Below are 25,555 nucleotides of genomic sequence, written 5' to 3'. Positions count from 1 at the left end.
CATCTTGCTTTATTAATAAGATTAATGAGATACATATTAATAATATATATATATTTGTGTGTGTGTGTGTGTGTAATATATGCAATGAAAAGTTGTGGTAGCCAATTCGAGACTTAGACTTCGAGAAATACCACAATACCTAATAGCATCTCATGCGGAAATACTCCTTTGAAGTATTGTAAATAGTAAAAAAAAACTTCTAACTTTATTAGCAGAAGTGAATCGAACAAAGTACTAGTAAATTACGATAGAGTTTTACAAGACTAAACTAAAACATAAAAATAAAAAAGACAACGATTTATTATAAATATTTTAGACAACCACTGCTAGATCATTCACCGGTATTTCCTTCTTTATCCAATTCCTAGATAACTGCATTTGGAAATTACAATAGATAAAGAAAATAGAGAGATTAAGTCTTTAAGGACTTAGCGAGAATCAAACAATAATATATATGATGTTAAATTTAACAGAATGATATAATAGACAATAGGGTTAGCATCCGGTTATATGAGTGAACAAGAAAAAAAATACGGTTAGCAAGAAATAACGAGACAAGTGAACTAATATACCCGGACCAAAGTCACGTTATTCAATGGACTCAATCTCCAGACCAAAGTCTGTTGTCCAGAGCTCTGTTTCACTCAATCGTTTTATCATTCAATCATTCGATGATTAACCAAAAGCTCATTTGGTGAAAGTTTGATAAAAATCACACTTATTGTGATTGTGATGATATTACAATGAGAACTTTTCATTGAAGCATTCCATTGTTACGTAATAACAGTAATGAGTAAATTAAGTAGAATACATTTTTTTAAATACGATGTGATCAAAATGATAGATTTGATCGGTAAGAAGGATATCGGCATGATTGAGGATTTATTATGATAAAAGGAGTGACCATGGAACTGATGCGTCAATGAGATTAAGAGATACAATAATTATGCACAAGCACAAGAAATCATTAAAACATGGCGAATATCATTTAAAAATATATTATATCATAATTTACAGACCAAATGTCAAGATTATAGAAAGAACGGTAAAAAAAATTCATCACCTTAGTGACTTACTGTAGATGAGTGTGAGAATCCAAAGTTCAAGCCCATCCTATTGACCAAGGTGATTATCATCAATATATTATAACACTTCCTAATTCATTTTAATATATATTATCCCTAAAATTACCCAAAATAACGAGTATTAGCTTATAACTTTATACTTTATTTGGTGACGTAAAATATCATAGTAATAAGCATATTTATAATCTTTGGACTCGTCAAAAATATTTACAAAAATATTATTCCGAAAGTAAAATAATAATTTTTATTTATTTAATTATTTATTCTATATTATATATATATAACGAATATATCACTCACAAATTATAATAAATAACTTGCAAGTTAAAAAATTTTAACACTTCATAAGTGAGATATTTTTAAAGTATTGAAAACTAGAAACATGTATAAAAAGATTCATATGATCTTACAAGTATCATATTATATTTGAAAATCATAGTATTAACATTTAAAAATTTACAGTAAATGAAATACTAATCCAAAATTCACGAAACTTGCACATCAACCTAGAATAATATAGAACAAGGTTCGAAAAATGGAAATTTTATTTTCCACCGGGCGTGTGTAGTTGCCGGTTACGGCAGCGCGTGGACGACGTCCGGTTAACACGCACGGCCCAAAATTTTCTAGCATATGGGAAAAATGATTTCCTACAATTCTTGTGTTATAAATTTTCTTAAATTCACAAATGAAATATGTCATAAACGAAAAAACTAGTAAAACTCACAGCCCTACTTTGACTATCAGAAAACACTATTTTCGAGGTCGATTCCAGGAAACCAAAGACATAAGTGAGAAGTATGACATATAATGAACAATTTTCATGCTCAGACTAAGGTATGATACAGTAAGCAGAGGTACAAAAAATGGGAGTGAAAACAGTACCTGAAAAATGAGTTTTCGGCACTATTTCCTTCTCGGGATATGGTGGTTTTTGAATTTTAACGAAAAATCGGCTTCTTATTTTTCAACACCTTCTTTTTTTATGGTTTTTTGGGTAAGTAGAGAGTGTTGTGGAATTTTTCTAGAAATTTTGGAGGAGTTTGAGATATATAAATGATTTTTTCCCCTCTTTTTTCAATTATTTTAAAGCTCCATTCTCTTACCACTCTTACCCTATTTTAGACCATCCCCTAAAAGTCGAAAATTATGCTAAGAAACAGTTGAAATTCTTCAGGTGAATGGCTTCATTTTATTGGCAAGAACCAAGCCTTTCCTTCAATCCATGTTGGACAACTTTCGATCACCGGTTGGACGAGAAAGGAGGTGGTGTGTTGGTTAAGCAAACATGATGATGATGATGATATTACCTCCCTCTGTGTGTGTGTAGTATATGCATATATCTAATTATGGGGTATTACACAAGTAATATTTTTGACATAAAAAATAATAATTTTTCTAGTTGCGAGTCAGAGTAGAGATTTTTCTCACAAAATTGATCTGTGAGATGGTCTCACAAGACTTATTATTATTATTATTATTATTATTATTATTATTATAAATTTTAGGTCTAATTATACTACTGAATCTTAAAATAAACAGAAAATATCAATCTAATTTTACGGTGGAAATTTAGAAGATGAGTTTTTTTTTTACAACGTTGAAATTCGTAGTCGCAATAATTCGATATGCAATAGATAAATCTCTCAGGCTACACAATAGCTTATAAATCATATTAATCAAGTAAATTGCATCACATTTTTGGAACTCACGTGTCTGCTACTCACGCCACATTCAAATATTGTGCAAACAGTTATAAAAATAAATAATTATTTAACAATTATTAGAGAGATGATATTTACATTCCACAAATGACAAAAACTTGTGTGAGACGGTCTCACGGGTCATATTTTGTGAGACAGATCTCTTATTTGGGTCATCCATGAAAAAATATTACCTTTTATGCTAATAATATTACTTTTTATTGTGAATATCGGTAGGGTTGACCCGTCTCACAGATAAAGATTCGTGAGATCATCTCACAAGAGACCTCCTCTCCACAAATTGTTAAATACAATTCACTTTGACTTTTATATTAAAATTGACAAAATTACCTTTAATACTCAAATTTTTTTTTTTCACCATAAAAAAACCCTTTTAAAGCATAATTTTTAGACAACTTTTTATTTTAAATTTTGGTAAAATGTTATATTAATTACAAATTATTTTATTTATTTGGTAAATACGAAATAAAAAAACTAATATTTTAAATGGATAATTGGGAAAAAAAATTAAATAAAGTGTACAACTTTAATAGTATACATCATAATATTAATTAATAATTTAATCTTGTAAATTATTATACATAATTATTCAATTTTACTATTACGTAGACAACTCTTGAAATATTGCTTGATAACTGAAAATAAATTTTTTTTATCTATTATTAAAATAAAATAATTTTTTTAATCTAATTTCGCAATTTGTTTGTAGTAGTTATTTTTTTTATTAGACATGTTATATACCTAAATAAAAATAATAATTTCATAAAAAAACAGATTGAAAAATAAATAATTGCAATAACATCACTAATTTAAAAAGATTTATGTGAAAATAAAATTTTCAATTGATTCAAAGATATATTCACCATTATCGAGTATATTAATCAGGAAATTTGAAAATTTCTTATTTGGAAGTATTCATCCCAATAATTAGAATATAGAGGAAATTATGAAAATAAATATTATAATATGCATATAAAAAATACAAAAATTGAGTCATTGTTGGGCTTAATTAATTAATTTGTAATTGTTTGGCTTAATTAATTAATTTGGGGTAAATTAAATTAATTATTCTGATTGTGTGATCTTTCGTGATATGTTCAAGTAAAAATAAGAAGTTATTAGTTCAGTGGCACCGGTAGAGAAAGATGTTGTTGAGGAAGGTACAAGTGAAATGTGCACTAGTGTGAGCATAAAAGAGGAGGAACCACATAAACCAAAGAAACTGGTGATAGAGAAGACTACCCTAAAAACGACTAGAGTAAGTCTTTTGTGAGACGGTTTCACGAATTTTTATCCGTGAGACGGGTCAACTCTACTGATATTCACAATAAAAAGTCATGCTGATCTTAGCATAAAAAATAATATTTTTTCATGGATGATCCAAATAAGATATTCGACCCACGAAATTGATTCGTGAGACCGTCTCACAAGAGTTTTTGTGAAACGACTAAGCGACCATTATACATAAAAGTACATGTTAATGGTCAAATAATTTCAAAGGTACTGATTGACAACTGTTCTGCAGTGAACATCATGTCTCTTAGGGCGTTCAAGAAAATGGGAAAATAAGAAGAAGACCTTATCCTATTGAAGTATCAGTTACTGCATTCACTTGTAAATTAAAGCCACCAAAAATATCGAGGCATTCCCTACAGAACTTACGATCAAGATAAGTCTTCTATATCAACATTTTTTGTGGTTAATTCTTGTACAATTTTGCAAGCTTTGTAAGAAAAGATTGGATACATGCAAATCATTATATCAAATGCATATTCGGTACTTCACCAATTCCCACTAGTAGAATTTTTGGCTTTTACTTCGCCACTCGTTACTTCGACGATTATGAATTATGAAGTAGTATATATCAATCAACTTCGATAATAACACCAGCGAAGTAAAACATTATTTTTTACTTCACAATTTAAAAAACACGGGCTTCACTTCTAATTTTTTATAATCTTTTACTTCGACACAGTAGTTTTGATGAAGTGAAAAGTTAAAAAAAAAATTTTAATTTATATTTAGTGAAGTAAAAAAATGAACCATAGTTTTAATTAATTTTCCTTAAATGATGAAGTAATAAAATACAAATTAACTCGTCATATTAAAATTGTGTCGAAGTTAAAGAAATAATTTACTTCACCACAACTCAATAATAGTGAAGTCGTTCTCTATTAAATACTTCACTACAACACAAAAAAATGAAGTCTTTTAAATTTACTACTTCGTCATTAAATGTAAATTTTGAAATAACAAAACTTACAAACAAACAAAAAATGTAAACTGTCGCTAATTAGAAATCGATTTTAAACATCCGTCGCTAAAGAAATCGGCGACAGTTCTCTAAACCGTCGCTAATTAAAAACGGTTTAGTTCTAACCGTCGCCAATAGCGACGGTTTTAAGAGTCTGTCGCTAAATAAATCGACGACAGTTGTAAAACCTGTCGCTAATTAGCGATATATTTATTAATCTGTCGCTAATAACGACATATTATTAATTTATGTCGCAAATTCCCTATAAATATACCCCTCCACGGCTTATTCTTCACACCACTTCATATCTACTTCCATTTTTACTCTCGGACGGTTTTAATTTCGATTTAGATTATATTTTTTAGCTTTAATTTTTAATTTATGATCATGAATTTAATTTTGTTGTTAGCTTTGTTTTATAAATTATTTACAAATTTAAAATATTTTAGATGTTTTGAGGATAATATTTAAAAATATGTAGGAATAATTATAAAATTTAAAGAATAATTTTTTTTAAAAAATAATATAATTAGCGACGGTTTTATGAATTACCGTCGCTACCTAGCGACGGTTTTATGAATTACTGTCGCTAACTAGCGATAGTTATATAAATACTGTCGCTAATTAGCGACAGTTTTTGACGCCTTCGTCGCTATTTAGCGACGGTGTTTCGTTTAACGGACGCTAATTAGCGACGGATATTCATAAACCAACGTCAAAAACCGTCGTTAGTTAGCGAAGGTCTATCTTTCCTAAACCGTCGCTAATTGAAAACCGTCGTTAATTTAGTTCCATAACACCGAAGTCATTCGCATCAATTACTTCACAAAAATACAAAACCTATGAAGTAATACAACACATTTACTTCGTCATTCTATATAAACTATGCAGTTATATATAAGCTAATATTACTTCTGCACTTTACGAAATCGATGATGTAGAAGACGTTGTTTTACTTCGTCATCGGTCTAATTCCAGCCAAAGACTTCGCTAATTTCTTGGATACGACTTCGGTGATAATGCGAAGTAAAATGATACCCTATTACTTCACGTACGTCTACTTCGGCAATTATTTACCTATTACTTCATTTAATATGCGAAGTAAATCAAGGAAATTCTATTAGTGTCCTATTGTTTTGGAAGGGGGTTGAAGTGGAGCTTGTTTGGACAGATTCACCACCTTTCCAATATAACTCGTGTGTGGTGGAACTAAGGTATTACAATGGTGATTTTGGACAGAGTGTGAGAGTAAAAGATGGGGAACCTGAGCGTGTAGACACAAAGAAAGCGATAACTCGTGAAATTTTTTATAGGATCCTCAAATCGATTGTCATCGCGGCCACACGACTGGTGATTTAGCTAATTATTGAGGAGTTAGATCATTGAAAAAGGGAAAAGATGAGTTTATGCCAGCAGTTGTCGCCATCAAGAAAGTGCAAGTGTTGAAGGCCTAGGAGTTAACAAAAGAGAAAATGGCTTGAGAAATATAGGTGGATCAAAATTAATCTTGAAAAAAGAGTATGATGGATAAGAGGAACTTCAAATGGATGATTTGGCCTTTGAACAATCTCAGATGGAAGTCCATCAGCCGTAGGTCTAAAATCATTTGGAAGAAATAAACTAGGGTGAATCAGATGATCCCAAAACAGTTGACGTAAGGTCCCTACCAGAGGAGATGGACAAGAATGAACTGAGAGATCTGGGAAACTGTAATTTTTTGGAGTACAAAGATGAACTTTATTTAGCTGCTCCTAATTCCTATACTATTCAAGGGTTCTTTTATCAAATGTGTAATATCTGAGGTAAATATCGCAATTTGTTAATTTAGTAATGAAATATAACTAAATAATAAATGATGCTAAAATGATAAAATATGACATAAATTGGTCATATGACGTCCAAATGCGTTGAAATTGGGAGATAACATAGAAAACTCAAAGATATAGAAGTTTCGTGTTTTGAGTTTTCGTAAATTTGATTGTTTTAATGGTTTGGACGGATATATCGATGTTGAAAATTTTAAATTTTATATATTATATTATATAATATTAAAAAAATTAAATTCAGTTTGTCGTTGGTGGAATTCAAAATGAAATGAATTCCAATGTTTCCATCGACAGATGGTGACAGAGACGAGAAAGAAAAAGAGAGAATAAAGTTTCAATTTTCTCTTTGACTTTACGAATTATGAGTTTATTCAATCGACGAACCGACTTCAGATCTGGGATCGTTGACATGAGGTCTTCGATTTGATATATAAATTTCATATTTCTGACGATGTTTGGAGTTCGTCAATTTTTGGATTAATCCGATAAATTTTCAAATCATACATAAATCAAATATTGCTGAAAAATGTATGATTTTAACAAAGAAAATAAGATTGTAGTTGTGTTATGAAATTATTCCCAATTTTATAACAAAAAATTTAATCGTTAAATTGAAATTAGGGCGTTGTTTGTTGATTGTTGTTAAATGAAATTATATATTCGGAGTCTATATATGTTATATTTTGAAATAATGTTTTCGTAGTTTAGCGGATGTTTTGATATATCATATTGTTTGAAGTAGGGGTGTTCAAACTTCGGATAAAATAAAAAATCCAAACCGAAAATACCGAACACTGAATAGAACCGAAAAACGAATTTTATAATTCGGATATAAATGTTAAAACCGAAATTTATTTGGTTCGATTTCGGATTATGGATGTCAAAATCGAACCGACCGAAAAAACCAAAATTTCATTAAATTAATAATTTTATTTTTATTATATATTTTTTGATATGATATCAGTGAATGATATTTAGTTGACTGCTGTTTATGTAATTCATTTAGACTTTATATTTAAATGTTTTACTAAGAAATCATGTAAAAAGATAACATATTATATTTTACAATATATTTATCTTATTAATTTAAATAATTGTATCAAAACCGAAATAATCGACCGAAATAATCGAACCATTTCGGTAGAAAACCGAACCAAAGAAAAATGATTCGGATATCGGATTATATATTTGTAAAACCAAAAATCAAAAATACCGAAAACCGAACCGAACCGACCGATGAATACCCCTAGTTTGAAGTTAATTGTTTATGGTATAATTGATGTTAGTGTCATTAACCAAATACACTAGAATATTATTTGTTAAAAGATGAAGATTTATAATCGAGTTTTATATTTTTGTTGAGCTATTTGATTTTTTATATTGAGATCGTTATGATTGTATTGATGCGGTGATAATGATAAGATAATTATTGTTGAATATTTAGATATGTCATAAGCTTCGGAATAAAAAAAATAACCAAATTTTATATATACTCGATTATCAGGTACGTGTTGACGTACAAAAATATGTTGTTTTTGTTTAGTAATGATGAATAATGTTGTGTTGAACGATGATAAATAATCGAGAATGAATGATTTGATATTATGTTTGTCGTCGTTTATTATTTTTGATGGTGTTGACTGTCAGTTATTGGGCAGTGATAATGTTGTTTGTCGCGGTAGTAGGGAAGTGACGTGTTGCAATAGCAGGGGAGCGATATATCATTGTTTGTCGTAGTAGTAGGGGAGCGACACTGGTGAATTTTGTTTGATAAGATATCAGTCGTTGTCCACAAACAAGAAATGAAGTATTCTTGTTATAATTTCAGTTATATCTTAATTATGTTGTTAATATTGATTTTATGTGATGATGTTTGTTGTGTATGATCACCCTTCGAGAGTTGTTTCTGTTGGACATGTTACACGACTAGTGCTGAGACATGATAGTCAGGACTAGGCGTGTCTAGTCAATGAAGTCATGTTGTTGATAGTAGATAGAGGCAGAATAGATTATTGTAGTATTCGAGTAATGTGTTGTGTAATTATTATACCGTATCTGATACATCGATGTAAATAGTGTTTTGACTACACTATATTGGTCGTATATGTATTATATTATCATGTAACCGAAATAAATTTTATATGCATATCACGTCACATGTTGTATGATTACGTGGCGAGGTTTGGGACGCCACAAAATGCTACCTTTGGTCAAGTTTGAAAATGGGGAAATTGGTGAATGCATAATATATGTCAAGGCGTATTGGCCCGTTGGGATGATATACAGCCTGCAGAAGACATTTGCCTGGCTTAAAAATTAATTTAATTAATTAATTTATGGTCAATTAAATTAATTGTTCAGATTGTGAGACGAGATAGCGGATTTCGATAGTCTGAATCTGAATTTGAGTTAAAAAACAAAAAAAAAAAGGTTCAAAGACGTCTGCATGAAAGTGGAGGAAACTAGCACCCCGATGTTTTGGCAGTGGGAGACGGCAGCTTGAAAATTTGATGCAGGGAACCAACAACAAAACTCGAGGGAACGAAGCAGAAACAAAGATATCAATAATCATCCAACAAAAAATCGCAGCACTCTGCAATATTTTAGGCAAATTTCATAGCTTTAATATTTAGCTTTGTTTCAATTCTCACTGTAAATTCTAGTTTATCATCATTCGTTTCTTAAATTTCCATTTTTTTGGCATCTTTTTATTTGCAATTTTTGCACATTGTCGACCATTATGTCCATATTTATTTTACTGTCATTTTTTGAATTTTATTTCCAGATCGCATCAATTTCTTAGAGTTATTTTATTATTTCGACGCTTACCCGGGGAGATTATAATTGACTGTCTAACCGGGGATCACATTGTTTGTATTAAAAGTTAGATTTATCCCTTGTCATCACATTTAGTATATCACATGTCTGGAACGGCCACAACTCAAATATTGTGAAAACAATAATAAAAAATTCAAAAATAGAGTGTGATCAAAAAAATCGAAGTGCAAATAACACTAAGCTTTTAAATTAGATAGAAAATCTATTATTAATTTTCACACAATAATTCACCATTTTCTATCCAAGAGTGAAATGAAATTGATTATATATATAGAATAATTTGCAGGATAAAATTAAAATTTAATATTATGATGCATAATATTAAAGTCGTACACTTTATTTTAATTTTTTTTCCTATCATCCATTAAAAATATTAGAATTTTTTAAAATTTTTTGTACCAAATAAATAATAACTTTTTCTAGTTAATATAAAATCTACCAAAAAAATAAATAAGGGTTCTAAAAATTTAAGCTTAAAAAGTGCTAATTTTTATGGTGGAACTAAAAAAGGACATTAAGGGTTATTTTTTATCTTTTTTTAATGTAAAAAGTCAAAATGAAGTCTATTTAATAATTTAAGGAGTGTAGATATCATCTTCTTAACTATTATTATAATATTTTATNTACTTGGTTATTAAAAACAATTTCATTCTTACCTTATATATAATATATGTATGTATCAATCATTCGAATGTAATAGAATTACCATTTCATTTTCATTTTTATTTCGTTCCAAAGTTTATTTCATTCTTAACTTATTTTATTCCATGAGTCAATTTTGTTATACGAATCCTCTGCATGACCCATAAAACATTATTACTTATTATGTCAAAAATATTACTTTTAATTATAGATATAGACCAGGCCAGCCCGTCTCATAGATATAGATATGTGAGATCGTCTCTACTTATTAAATAATAATACGAGTTTCCCATATGCTAATAACTTGGCCCTAGTACTTAATTATAACACGATCTTAGGTACGTAGTGTTGATTGTTTTATACATTAATTGCTAAGGTTAATCTATAAATACGAATATATCAAACTAAAACAAGTTACCTAGAATATAAACTCCCAACACACTAACAAAAATCGAAGAAAAATAAAAATTTGGAAAAAGAGAGAAAATAAAATTGATAGTAGCAGCAGCAGTACGTAGTGTAAATTTGGCGTTGTTGGTGAGCTTCAATTGCCCTCGAGAAATGCTAGCTAGCACAGCCTAATTGGAGGGCCATTCTTTCTGGATGTCAAATGTGTAGTTGATCTCCAAATAGCATTTATTGTCGTCATCAACGAACTGAATCAAAACAAATTTTTATTTTTTTTCAAAAATAAACAAACCATGCATCCTCCCTCAATAAGTTGTTCCTTTTTTGTTGGAGTGGAAATTCTTTCTCAATAATAATAATGATAAAAATTTCGAAAGAATACCTTAGTTCTTGCTGTATAAGACCCTCTGGCGAAGATTCCGGCCGGAGTCTTCTCTTCTGGCATTTCATGGGTATAGGGCTCCGACTGAGGACTAAAGGTCCCCATCATCTCTTTCGAGCCGTGAACTGTGCATTGCATACCATTTAGCTTTTGATTAAATTAACATATTTGTACTTGTTGAGTTGCAATATTAATTGTCTTTACTAGGAGATTAACATTCTCCGGTTACAACCAACTATAGTATTTAGTAAAGCGGTAATTAAACAATTATATTAAATAGGTAATATATAGTGTAGATTAAAATAGAGCTCGAGCTGGCTATGGAACCTTTGATTCCAGTCTTCCACACGGTATTAGTGTACTTCAAGCCACAGACTATATCATTGCTGACTTTGATGGAAAATCTGAGGTGGTAACGACTTCCTTCTTTCAGTGTAAACCACAATCCTTTAGGGTTTCCATTCGTCGGTATCGAAAGCACGATATCAGGTCTACCCGCTGACACGATTGTGAGGCTCAAAATCTTTACATCTGGTTCTTCATTCTCTACAAATCCGCGATTTAAAATAAGTTTTATACGTGATATTCATGTATATCAGGCAATCAAATATTGTGCACATGCAAAAGAACTGACATATACCGCACCTTAAATGGAGACAATATGTTTGAAAATATAAGTTATATGATGTTAGAAAATCTTAAATTACAAGTGAATCGTACTCCATTATTCACTTCAAATTTTGTGGGACAAAGCCAATCCGACAAGAAACTAGAGCCAACTTTATAACATAAACTTGCTAGGAATATTGTCCAAATACCTTGAACAGCAACAGCATCCAAACCCCCTAGAAGTTGTTCTTTCCACCTTCTCAAGCTCTCATCATCCTAGATTTTCAACAAGCTATAAAACTTGCAAAACCGAAAGCGAAACCGTGAAACGAAGAGATAGTACAGAATCAACCTTATCTTTCTCAAGGTGCTCTTTGATACTCCACTTGGGGCCTAAATGAAGGGACAATTCTTCATCTTCCTCGGTCGCATAGCAAGAAGCTTCACTAGCCTGCCTGCTAATCATCCCCGATTCGGAATCGGAGGCCGTATCCAGATCATGCCCTGCATTACTATTTCTCTCTGTCTCGCTCTCTGAATGATTATTCACATTCATTTCTCCTTTGTTTCCTTGAGATCCCATCTCCCCAAAAAACAAATTCGAAATTGAGCTGCTAAGAATTCAGGGTTTTCATATCACCACACTTGCATGCGTTGTGATGAATTATTTTAGTTGCATGAGTGATGAAAAATGGTGGTAAGGGAGAAAGGGAGGTGGAACATTAATCCCGATGGAACAAGTCTTCAATTAATATGTGGTGATCCGATTAAATGTGCACGAAACAATTTTTTTTTTTTTTTTTTGGTGAAAATGGATTAATGCTAGTTTTGGAGAGAAATCCGAGGCAGTGATTGATTAATGCTGATTTTGGAGAGAGATCTAAGGCAAGAATGGCGGAACTTCTACTAGTTTTTGAGAGATTTTGGTTCTTTGAATGGAAGTAGATCTTTTTCCAAATTATAACACTAAGAAACAAGATTTTTTTATTTCGATTTATTGGAAAACGATTTTTTTTAATAATAAAGAAACAAAAATAATTGAATTAAGGGAAAATAATTTTTTTTAAAAAAAATTCTGTTTTAAATGAATATTACAAATATTTTATAATTAAAAATGACGTGGGATTTTATTTCTGTTTGTGTTAATTTTTAGTACTTATACTATTAATTAATAAGACTTGCAGTAATTAAGAATATATTAGTTCTCACATGTCTCACGAATCTTTATTTGTGAGACGGATCAACTCTACCGATATTCACAATAAAAAATAATATTTTTAGCATAAAAAGTAATATTTTTTCATGGATGACACAAATAAGACATCTCTATCACAAAATACGACCCGTGAGACCATCTCACACAAATTTTTGTCTTAAGAATATTACAAATATTAGATTAGTAAATACTGAAACTAGAATAATATAAAAACTTGATTGAATGAAAATTTAAAAAAAAACAATGATATCAACAAATAAATATTCGTAAAAAGTGAGTAGATTTATAATTATTAGATTATTAATGTAATTTTTCTATGAGATATATAAGTTATTACAATAATAAATAATAATTTTAAAACAAAAAATCGATATGAAATAAATAGAAAGTGAATATAATATATATATTTTTATACGGGGAATGAGTCGGATTTTGTATACAAATTGAATAATATTAGAGTCGTATGAAAAAAAAAAAAAAAACAATTTACAATATTCTAGTCGGAAGATGAACAAAATTAAATGCTCACTGAAATAAAAATGTCTACACAATTTTCAAAATCAACCACAAAATATTTGACTGAGGTTAGCATGCGGACTGACTGCTTCGAGGCCCCCCGAATATTGGTCTCATGTAAGTATCATCAAATCTCCGCCAGAATGAATGAATGGTGTAAACAGGCCTTTCCATGAGCATGGACAAACTTTCTTTTGCTCGGAGAAGATTCGAGCTCGTGGATTCTCGGATCGAAAGCAGAGGAAGCATCATATCCTCCTTGTTTATACTTGGTTCCCGATCAATGTTGGCACTTGGAGTGTTGGAATGCGGAACTAGATAACTTACAAGTGGCCTTGTTAAAAAGCCAAAGACCTGCATTCCAGAAGGAAAACAAAAAAGTTCAGAGAAATGATGGATGGTAATTACACTTAAAAATTCAAGAATCTCGACTCACAATTGTGCTAAAGAGCACAATGATAATGGTTGTGGTCACCAATGTGGCATGGATGGGATCCAACGTCACGCCCATCTGGGTAAACTGCATAATTTATGAGATATTTTCAAGTGAATAACACCACCATGCAAGCAAGAGAAATGGGACTTCCCTTAAACAGATTTACCTGTTTGAAGGCCAGAGCAATAGAGACTGCTCCTCTCATCAGACCAGCCCACCAAATTATTATCTAAGTTGAAGGACGAGAGAGTTAGCAAGTACAGTTTAAAGAGCAGTGGAAAATTACATTCCTTCCAAGAACAAATTTCACAAAAGAAAGTTGTTCCAAAAAAAACTAATCTATATAGGAAGTTTTAATTTTGCCACGACAATTCTCTCCGAAATACTCGAGCTATTTGTGATAGAAAACATATCACTCCCACTCAACTCGGTTAGATCTGTGCGTGGCAATTTTCAACAAACGGAGTGTGGTAATAGGCAATTCAAGGAAATGATAAAAAGCAATTTACCCCAGGAAGGAACTACACGAAGGCAATTCAAATGTGCTAACCTGGTGCTTAAATGTTAAAGATGATGATCTTGTAGGAGATCGGTTCAGACAATTTGACAGGGCGCCGAGAGGAAACACAAAAGCAGCACGTCCAAGCAATATTAGAAGCATGACGCTACTGTAAATACCAATCGAGTTCCCAACGCTGTAAAGAATATAGTAGAAATAAACATTTCAGTTCATTTGACAAAAAAGGATAGTTAAATCAAGTACAGAAGGAGAAGGTTTTTACTGAAAACGGCGATTCTTTAAAATGATTTTTTAAAACAAAGAATAGCAGCAGTTATATTTTTGAATATGATAGTTAATATATAAACTTCATTTTTAAAATACAAACCCAAGCAAAAACAACTAAAAGATGCCATTCACCATTTCAAAATTTATTGAAGCATAAGAAATAGTCGATATTACATGTAAAATGGGTTTTCTCAATAAAAGGGCAACAAATGTACTATCAGGTCACTCGGTGAGCAAACCAGTTGAGCACCAAGAATGACCGGATCACGATCTCTACTCTCTTGCTTAGTCTAATCTGATGTTTGTAACTGTTTTATGTGGCCACAAAGGAGAATAGAATTTTAAGATTAATCACATCAAGCTCTGAAAAATGGGATTCCTCTTGTCATAACAATTATACCTCAATTTGCTCATTTTCCACTTCTCAATATCCAGGGCATCGGTTCCCACATATAGAAATATGAATGCTTCTGCAATAAAGGACATCATTGCAAAAACATGCCTGCAAATGAGAGTGAAATATGAAGACCAAGATATTGATTGCCAAGTGAGTCTATCGTTACAATTTTAGCTATGGCAAATTTATGCTTACTTGGTGGTGATCCTTGAACTGTCAGTCACATTATGCCACGCATAATGTGACATGAAAATCCCGGAGAAGAAGACAGTTAAGATGCCGCTTAGACTTAACAGCTGTGAGGGAAAAAAAATCCAAGTATCACATGCCTCCTCAATGGTATCACAACCTATTAAAATAATGCCAGCCCGAACATCGAGAAATAGGGGGAAAAAGACCAAGAATGTGAATGTGAAAGTTTCCTTGACCCAATTAATTGTAGAAACTAAAAATTCTTGTTGAAGCGGAGTTATTAACAGAGTACTGGGGGGCACGCATTGGCTTAAGACATGGCATGGCTCAGTCATTGCACCTAGACAGGCACAACTCTTGTATGAAGTGAGCATCTTGACCATGAAACACAAACCTAATGAATATTAGTTTTATTATGATTCAATAGCTTGTAACGTATATATTGGATGAAAAGTAACGAATTTTTTTATATGTATCAAATTTATGTATTTGATGCCTCAATGAGCCTGATTTCTGCAAGACTCGTCACTTACGCCCTGCTCCTTGATAAGTCTTGGGCCTCTAATAACCTTGGGTTCAAGCACGGGAAGATGGAAAGAGGGAAAATCCATAATTACCATTTGACAGGATACAAGTGAAAGGGATAGTTGGAGATGAACAAATGTGAAAGTTCAAGATCGTTTCAAACCCAAAATCCTAAAGAAATTAGATGTTTGATGAAAGCCTCTACTGCACCATCAATATAGCTTTTGCCTACTGTAGATACAAAGAGACGAAAATAAATAGGACACATATAAGTAAAAGGAGAAAATATGTACATTTATTTACCTCCGCCAACATGTACGAAAGATATGCCATTAGAACCATCAGAGAAATTTCTCGAATGGTCGAATGCCTGCGGACAAAAATAAAAACCAGATCCATAAACATTGCTCAATCAAAAGCATTTATCAAACTCCACTTTGTACATCAAAGCTTCTTACCCAATGCAATCTAGTTGTATCATGCTAGACCAAAAGAAATAGATGAAAGCATTTTACCTGCCAAAGTACAAGCCCTTGAGAACAATTGCAGTCAAAAGCCCAGCCTGAAAGCATAGGGAAAAAACTGAGCTTGTGGATTATCTAGCAAGAATTAAAATGCTGAGCAAGGTACCATATATAATGATTCCCTGACTTGAAAGCAGTATTCATTCCTAGCCCAGGATATAATAGAACACAAATTATTTTCTTTTCTTTACATCTTTTTCATTAAAATGAAACGCTGGTATCCAAAGTGTGACCACTCTTAAATTCCCACCGATACACATATCTGATCTCAGTCAAGTCACTCTTTTAATGCACAAAACATAAGCATTATTAGTTTTCAGTCTTGCGATAAAACTTTGTGGGAGTGTCAATGTGTCATTCACTGGTAAAAATTAGAAAGGGGCATCACATTCAAGGAGCTAGGAAATTAGATGGAGGATGCAACTAAGTGTAGATATGGAAAAAGTGTTAAGAAATTTGAAATTTTCTCGTTAGCTGCAGACTTCACCTGATTGCGCCAATTAGGTCCATCCCTAGACTTTCAGATGGGAAACGGGCGCAAATTTGGAAGGAGCGAACAGAGCAAGGAACTTTAAAATAAAGCTACACGGTTTCATTAAGTCCCGAATTATTAAAAATTCTAAAACTCACAGCAACTCCTAGCGCAGTGCTTGTTGAGAACAAATACAGGAAGTCCACAAGAACTTGGACTACCGTCCATCTGTCAATTCTACTGATATCAAGCTTTTGAATCGCGTTGAATAGAACAACTGAAGTGGCATCATTTACCACCCCTTCTCCAAAAACTAGGCTGTACAACAAGGGAGTCTCCTCTTGATGAAGAACCTGAAACAGGATGCCACATACCATCTCTAGAACTTAATCAAGAAACCTGGTTATTTTTTTGGGAATGTTTACTAACCTGCAGCGTGCATACGGTGTCCGTCGAAGAAAAAATTGTTCCAATTGCTAGTTTTAAAACCAGTTAGATATCATGTTAGTTGAAACATGACAAGCTAAGAGAAGATAATTTAATCACAGTAATCAGGACCAACCAAGAAAGTCGCGTGGTTTCAAGCCGACCAAATCGAACTTCGGAAATAGGAGATAGCTGCCTATATCAATAACACACAAAAAAACACTTGAATTCTACAAAAAACCAAAACCAAAGGATATAGATGGACTGACACGAGAAATTACCAGCTGTGATGATAAAAGATGATATGAAAACTCCAACTACTCCGAACAACATTATGGTAAAAAAGTTGTGGAAGAACTGTTTCTTCTTGACCTGAAATCTGTAAGAAAAATTTCAATGACAGCACAAGATCAACAAAAGCTATCAAACTACCAAAAAATACAACGGTAATGGGAAGATCAAACATCCTCACCCAGCATTGAATATTATTGGTGGAAGGAGATAGATGAAGAAAAGTTCCTCATCAAATCTCAGTATATGCGAACTCTTCCCCTTGCTTATGAACAGAATTATTGTCCCCGTTACACAACCCTTGTCAAAAAACACACGTACATTATCATAAACAGATAAAATAATAACAATAATAATAATAATAATAATAATAATAATAATAATAATAATAATAATAATAATAATGAAACATGAAGGATAAAGATCGAAAACCCCATAATTCAGAACAAACACCAATATGCTAGTACCAAATGCATTCAAAATCAGACGAAAAAGAAAGAAACTTTGAGGCATTACGATTATAAGGGCGGTGATGGATTCATTAACCCAACGATTTTCTTCGAGCAGATGTCCGACCACTAAACAGAAACAGAGAACCGCGACGAACACTGTTATGGGTACCACCTGTTGGTGGGTTCCTGAAAAATTTTCCCACAAAGCCTCCATTAATTCATCCGGAGTTTCTCATCAAATTGCATCAGTAATAGAGAGAGAGAGAGCACGAACACTGATCTGATTTGTTTTGATAATTTAGGATGCGAACAAAAAATATATATATTTTAAGAGAAAGACAGCTTTCAAGTTGAGCATTTGACATATGGAACTCTGTTGGATTTTTTTAAGGCGTGTCACCTCTCCCTGCTGCATTGCTGTATGGAATTTTCTACTGCCTTTTTTGGTTCGTTTTATTATCAAACTAAAATTTGTCATTGTTTATTTTTTAAAATAAAAATAGCCGAGTAAAAAAAAATACTTAATATTTCAGCACCATTTTTTATTAAAAATAAAACTTTAAATAATGTTAAATAAAAAAAAACCTCAAATGTCGTCATCAGCCAAAAAAAAAATCTCATTTGACAATTCAATCACAACATAAATCTTTAATTTAAAAGCACTAATCTCATCGATGAAATTCATTAACTTAATTCGTAAATGTGGAAAATAGAATGATTCAGATATGTGATTTTCTACACTAGACCATCTTTTTTTGCCATCCAGAACCACTTCATTCTTCTTCATCTGTATCGGTAAAATCTAATTAGCCTACGAGTTCAACATGTAATTCTCATTGGTCTTTCCTCATACGTTAGATTCGGGGTCAATTGAAGTAGCTCACAATTCAGCATATGCAATAGGTTACATGCGTGCTTTCATAGCATAGACACATGAAAAACATTGTGCACTACTACCAGGTGTGGTGGTAATGCCAATTTGTAGGCCAACGTCCTATCATTTCCAAAATCTCAAGTTTCCAACAAACTTTGGACTCAACTTCCCTCTCCTTTTGAACCTCATTACACCTTTCATCCACGTTACCTTAAGGAACATGTTGTTCCCAACTACAAATTCTAATTCTCGATGGCACTATCTGCATAACTTTTATGTCTGCTTTGTACGGTCCTCATTCTGTCCCAAATTCTATTAACAATCTTTGTTGTCTGTATAACAATCTTTGGACCCATATTTGCATGCTCACCCACATCATCATAATGGATTGGTGATCTGCATTTTCTCTCATAAAAAAAATTCATAGAGGGTCATCTCAATAGAAGTCTGATAACCATGATTGTAAGTGAACACTACGAGTGGCAATTTTGAATGTCAACTCCCCGGGAAATCTATCACACAATCTCGTAATAGATCATCAAGGGTCTGAATTACTCTCTTAAGATGCGCGTTCGTTTGGGGTAAAAAGTTGTGCTAAAATCCAACTTCCCATTGCCCGGTGAAAACTCATCCAAAATGTTGATGTAAACCGAGGTTCCTTGTCCAGCACAACGGAAACTGATTACCATGCATTTTGACTATCTACCTAATATAGATCCCAACATACTTATTCACACTGTACGACGTCTTCACTTGCAAAAAATGAGTCGACTTGTTGAAACAGTCGATTATTACCCAAATTGAATTAAGCTCATGTAAAATCCTCAGTAATCCCATCATAAAATCTATGGTGACGTTATTCCATTTTCACTCAGATATGTGAAGTGGTCTTAAAAACCCAGCTGGACTATGATATTCTTCATTAAAATTTCTCGTACGAATTCACGTTTCGACGACCGTGGGGCTTGGCTCGAGACTAATGCACCAGACTTAGCTAACATGCACAACACCTACGCACGTAAGATCGCGGGCTGCTCGGTCCATGCCAGCCTCTCAGCTGAACTTCGCACTACGCCTCTCTCTTTTTGCTCCTCGCTCGTCTTGCACAACCACTGAACGCACGAACCCATACTCACCACACACACCTCTACGCTAACTCACACACACAAGCATATATTGCGCACACACACACACATATGTTCTTTATATCAAAGTCTTCAAGAGCTTGTAACATCCAACAATAAACCTCAAATTTTTTACATAAAACATAAATTATCAAAACCAAATAAAATTTCATCTATACATCAAGAAACAAAATTATACTTGCCTTAGATTTTCACATAGATGGTTTGGAGATAATTTCGAAGATAGAAAGACACCACGAACAAGATCAAAATCCTAAAAAATAAAGCTGATTTTCGACCATTTGGAGTACAAACCCTATCCGTTTCTCGAAATTTTTTATGTTTAAATTTTTAAAAAAGTTTTTTTAAATAAAAATTGGTTTAACACTTGAAATTTTTTATGTTTAAATTTTTAAAAAAGTTTTTTTAAATAAAAATTGGTTTAACACTTGAACCTGTCACTAGGGTCTCTTGTTTTATGAATAACTACCAAACCACATACAACATCATTTGAATGCATAAAATTTTCGATCTATTTAGTAATTTTAACAATTTTTAGTTTGGTTATGATTAAAACTAAAATATACTTATCCGATCTTTTTATAAATTAAAATAAGGGTATATTTTCATAAATTCTAAATAAGGAGTAGAAATTTACTAAAAATATTTTAACATAATTTTTTTATTTATAAAAAAATAGGTATAATTCTCCGCTTATTTAAAAAAAAAAGAGTAGGTTTTTTGTGAGACGGTCTCACGAATCTTTATCTGTAAAACGGATCAATCTTACTGATATTCACAATAAAAAATAATACTATTAGGATAAAAAAAATAATGTTTTTTCATGGATGACCCAAATTAGATATCCGTCTCACAAAATACGACCTGTGAGACCGTCTCACAAGAGTTTTTGCCAAAGAAAAGTATGTATCTTATAAGATAGTCTTATAGATCTATATTTATAGCGTCTAAAATCCTAATTAACCGCTTAGACCAAACAAAAATAATTTTAAATTATTTCTTTAGTTAAATGAAAATGCTAAGGTAAGAAATATAATTTGAACTGTATTTTCGTTGGAATTATGTTGTTATCATGAATTTGATTTCGGAGTGAAAATCCCGAAGTAAGCACCTGAGCACGGTAAAAAAAAAATCATTTATTATATTTATGAGGAAATTTTTTATTTTTTGGAAGAAGGAATATAATAATTGAGTTGCTTATTTTTTAGTTTGACTTTCAACATTTTAAATATTAATTAATATGACACTTTTAAAAACTTTCTTAGCAATTAAAAAAATTAACTACTTTTTTAAAATACAAAAACTTCAATAAGTCCTTTTCATCAGTCAATTTTGATACATATCACTTATTCGATCCAATTTATGAAAAGATATTATTTTTTATGAAAAAATTTTAATTTTCACTTCAAGTATGAATCAAATCAACACATATCATGGATATAGATCTGTGAGAATGTCTCACATAAGACATATCTTTTTAGAAAATAAACAATAAAAATACATAAAATAAAATTAGATTGCATCGACCTTTTGTGTGACATATATCTGACTCAAAAAACATATTATTTTTTATATAAAATATTATTTATTATTATAAATATAAATATATTTAACTAATATGATGGATAAAGATCGTGATAGAAGGAATATTTTACCCTACGTGTGGGGGCAGTGCCTCCATGTGTAGATCCACGGTTCAGATTTAGCCACAAGTATTTGGGGTCCATTTTTTTTTTAACATCACAAATGTGACTGAATCTGGACCATCCAAATCCTGTGAAACAGTATCCCACAGGTAGGATCGAACGTTCCGTGATAGAACGTCAATATTGGATAACCATTAATTTTAAAATTATATTGCACCAACCTTTCGTAACCAACAGATCATCACACGTACATCAATCCAACACGTAATGTCTACAATATTCTACACGCTTTACTAAATTCCAATATATATATTCTTACACCGCAAAAACTTGTGTGAGACGGTCTCACAGGTCGTATGTTGTGAGACTGATATCTTATTTGGGTCATCCATGAAAAAATATTACTTTTTATACTAATGGTATTAATTTTTATTGCGAATATCAGTAGGGTTGACCCGTCTCACAGATAAAGATTCGTGAGACCGTCTCACAAAAGACCTACTCATTCTACACTCTTTTTTTCCTGAAATCTCTCTATTTTTTAGATCAACTCTTTTATATTTATTTATATAGAAAATTGAAAATAGTGAAAACTACTAAAAAAAAAAAAAGAAGGTCTATTCACGTTATTTTCCATAATTAAAGCTAAATATAAATAAATTATAAAATATTTAGAATAAAAGATATATTATAATGGTGTTCAAATAATTAGATATTACATTTTATATTACGATAAATGGGTGACGTAGCAGTGATACGTATATCGGTCATCTCCCCTAGGATAAGACCCTTTATTATTTAGATAAATTACTTCTTTCGAAGACCTATATTATTTTCAATTGAGAAAGTGATATATATTTATTTATTTTTGTCTATTTATATCATTAAATTTTTAAATATCATTTATAATATAAAATATATATACGAAAAACGAAATATTTAATAATAATATTGGGATAAATTGATTGATCGCGTAGAGTAAATATGGGATTAAATTTAATTTAATTCTCGCTATAGGCTGAAGGAGGCAAAGTGCAGTTCACCCATAGTCATGAGACAGCTAGGCTTTTGTAAGCTAAAATTTGAGATTTTCCACCACAATTTTAAAAAATTGATTTAAAAATATTATTGCTTAATGATGTCATGCTTGCTAAATAATGGCGTCATCCTAAAGATTTCTATTCCAACCTCCAATGCGCTTACTCGTTCGCGAACATGAATGCATTGAAAGCCTGGTTGGAATAAATATTAAATTATGTCAATAATTTGATCAAGATAGTTGGAAATTATAATTTAGCGTAAAAAAACTTCATTTTGAAAATTTAATTGATCAAAACTCAAAATTTAAAAAAGTTAATGAACCACATTTTTTTTCCATGGAACGAATTGAATTGAAATTTTAGCAATCAAGATTCATACAAAAACTCTTGTGAGACGGTCTCACATATCAATTTCGTGGGTTGAATTTCTTATTTGGGTCATCCATGAAAAAGTATTACTTTTTATGCTAAGAGTATTACTTTTTATTGTGAATATAGGTAGAGCTACCCGTCTCACAGATAAAAATTCGTGAGACCGTCTCACAAAAAATCTACTACAAGATTCATACAAATGACAATGGCGAATTTTTTTTTATACAGATGACATTCAAAGAAAATCATTAAGTACTTGAGTAGTATAATAAAAATTTTAAAAAAAATCATAAAATGTTGTAAGATGACATACAGATAGCGTCATGATGACGCCAAATGATCCTGGATCACAAGGAACCTCGCACGTGGGACCCACTTTCTTCCTTTGACCATGAATGGATTTCAAAGTTTCCTGATTCCCTCCCTCTTTCCGACTATATATATACAGCGCAGATTCATGAAACCTTCACAACAAAAACATAGAGACAAAAGGAAAAATACAAAGAAACAGACATGTCAAATGTTGTCATGGATCCTCGGCCAGTTGCCAGAAAATTCCTGGCGAGGCCCCAACAAGAAGGCGTCGGTGCTGTTGTGAGAAGAAGCATTGGAAGGTAACAAAAAAACAGATACTGATTTTTGATTTTTTTTTCTTGAAATGGACAGTTATATATTCCGGTGGTTTTTTTCTTTTTGGCAGGTTTGAGCTGAAACATTTTGACCCTTTTCTTCTTTTGGATGAGTTCTCAGGTGGGTTGTCTCTATTTTCGCCTGTTTTTGATTGAATATGAGTTTTAATTAAGATCAAGATTCTGGTCATCCATAACTTATTACGTATTAATGTGGACACAGTGTCTTCTCCTGCTGGATTTCCCGACCACCCGCACAGAGGTTTGATATCGACCATTAAATTGAAGTTCCATCATAGCAATCTGTCAAGTGTTTAAGATTTTTTTATTCTCAGCCGGTAATTAAACGATTTGAATTGGTTTTTCTGTACCATTTTACAGGATTCGAGACAGTCACCTACATGCTTCAGGTAATAAACCTACACTTCAAACTCCTCTGTTTTGTGCAGTTACAATATTTAGAGATTCTGATGGTGGGACTTGGTGTATTTAAATTTCGTAATATTTTTTCTTTAATGCCGTGCTTTATTTATGGTTGAATGTCGACACATTAGGTAGACATGCTGCATCATGTCCGAGAGCCTGAAACCTCCTAGAAACTGCGCAAAACATTTGAAAAAAAGACTAAACCATGCCGGCAACACGGCTAAATTTGCGTGATTATTTTTTTTAAATCAAAGAAATCGCGAAATAGACGTTTGATACATGTGTCGTTCAGGGAGCGGTGACGCATGAAGACTTTGAGGGGCACAAAGGCACCATCGAAGCTGGTGACTTGCAATGGATGACTGCAGGGAGAGGAATAGTTCACTCCGAAATGCCTGCATCTCAAGGAACTCAAAAAGGTTTGCAGCTGTGGATTAACCTCTCCTCCCGATATAAAATGTGAGTTCCCATATTTTGTAAATTTAGCGGATTTGATTAGATTTGTTTTGAATCTGATCATATTTACCTTTTTCCACAGGATAGAGCCAAGGTATCAAGAAATGAACAGTGAGGACATTCAAGAAGCTACAAAGGATGGAGTCAAGGTTAGAGTTATAGCAGGGGAAGCAATGGGAGTTAAGTCACCAATATACACCATGACCCCTACAATGTACTTGGACTTCACTCTCAAGCCCGGAGCTCGCATCCTACAACACATACCCATGTCTTGGAATGCATTTGTGTACGTTCTGGAGGGCGAGGGAATATTCGGAAATTCACGATCTTTACCCGTATCAGCACACCACCTTTTACTTCTTGGGTCGGGTGACGGCTTGGATGCATACAACAAGTCCTCGAAATCATTACGGTTTATTTTGGTTGGAGGGGAGCCATTGGGAGAGCCTGTTGTGCAATATGGACCATTTGTGATGAATACTCAAGAACAGATAGACCAGACTATTGAAGATTATGAGAATTACATCAATGGATTTGAGAAAGCAAGATACTGGAATTCCGAATCCTCTGTTAGATTTGGTCATTAGTTTTTAGCTTTATTTATATTTTGTCCCTTCGTGCTTTGTTTTGATATCCAGGTTCCCTTTTCGAATCAGTTAAACTAACCGATTTGTTAACATATTTAAAAACTTGACATGAAATTAGTGATGTTGTTGGGAGAAAAACGAAAAGAAAAGTAGAAAATATGATGATTTTATCGGGGGAAGTTGGTGAAAAATCCCCAATCAAAACATTTATTTGGGTTCACTCCCTACCCACAAAATTGTGGTACTATGTCATACAAATTGTGGTATACTTCATGTGGAAATGTGGTACACTTCATGTGAAAATGTCGTACTAAAAAAGTACCCAAGGACTGAACACAAAAAAAAAGACGGCCGGGAGTGGAGTCCAATTTCCCTATT

The 25,555-nt window shown here is 32.2% G+C and overlaps 3 protein-coding genes across 3 annotated transcripts; 1 reads left to right on the top strand and 2 right to left on the bottom strand.

The window, feature by feature from the left end:
• Positions 1–10,690: 10,690 nt before the first annotated feature.
• On the bottom strand, positions 10,691–12,540 carry LOC140965019 (rho GDP-dissociation inhibitor 1-like). The gene is made up of 5 exons (XM_073425050.1): positions 12,121–12,540; positions 11,978–12,044; positions 11,487–11,705; positions 11,160–11,284; positions 10,691–11,025 (listed from the first exon to the last, which is right to left on the bottom strand). Exons 1-5 carry the CDS (start codon positions 12,349–12,351, stop codon positions 10,948–10,950), a joined length of 720 nt encoding a protein of 239 aa, XP_073281151.1. The 5' UTR covers positions 12,352–12,540; the 3' UTR covers positions 10,691–10,947.
• Positions 12,541–13,404: 864 nt separating this feature from the next.
• Positions 13,405–18,326, bottom strand: LOC140964979 (sodium/hydrogen exchanger 4). Its single transcript, XM_073424996.1, has 14 exons — positions 18,067–18,326; positions 17,732–17,850; positions 17,541–17,638; positions 17,396–17,455; positions 17,263–17,309; positions 16,992–17,186; positions 16,353–16,399; positions 16,141–16,207; positions 15,316–15,416; positions 15,124–15,225; positions 14,487–14,631; positions 14,103–14,165; positions 13,937–14,020; positions 13,405–13,854 (listed from the first exon to the last, which is right to left on the bottom strand). Exons 1-14 carry the CDS (start codon positions 18,214–18,216, stop codon positions 13,570–13,572), a joined length of 1,563 nt encoding a protein of 520 aa, XP_073281097.1. The 5' UTR covers positions 18,217–18,326; the 3' UTR covers positions 13,405–13,569.
• Positions 18,327–23,535: 5,209 nt separating this feature from the next.
• On the top strand, positions 23,536–25,363 carry LOC140964980 (pirin-like protein). The gene is made up of 6 exons (XM_073424997.1): positions 23,536–23,693; positions 23,780–23,829; positions 23,932–23,970; positions 24,090–24,118; positions 24,427–24,593; positions 24,673–25,363. The coding sequence occupies exons 1-6, from the start codon at positions 23,593–23,595 to the stop codon at positions 25,175–25,177; spliced, it is 891 nt and encodes a 296-aa protein (XP_073281098.1). The 5' UTR covers positions 23,536–23,592; the 3' UTR covers positions 25,178–25,363.
• The last annotated feature ends 192 nt before the right edge of the window (positions 25,364–25,555 follow it).

Source organism: Primulina huaijiensis, chromosome 18 (assembly GCF_012295235.1).
Source record: "Primulina huaijiensis isolate GDHJ02 chromosome 18, ASM1229523v2, whole genome shotgun sequence".
Classification (NCBI taxonomy): domain Eukaryota; kingdom Viridiplantae; phylum Streptophyta; class Magnoliopsida; order Lamiales; family Gesneriaceae; genus Primulina; species Primulina huaijiensis.
The sequence above is the reverse complement of the archived record's forward strand: the minus strand, read 5'-3'. Positions and strand labels throughout refer to the sequence as shown.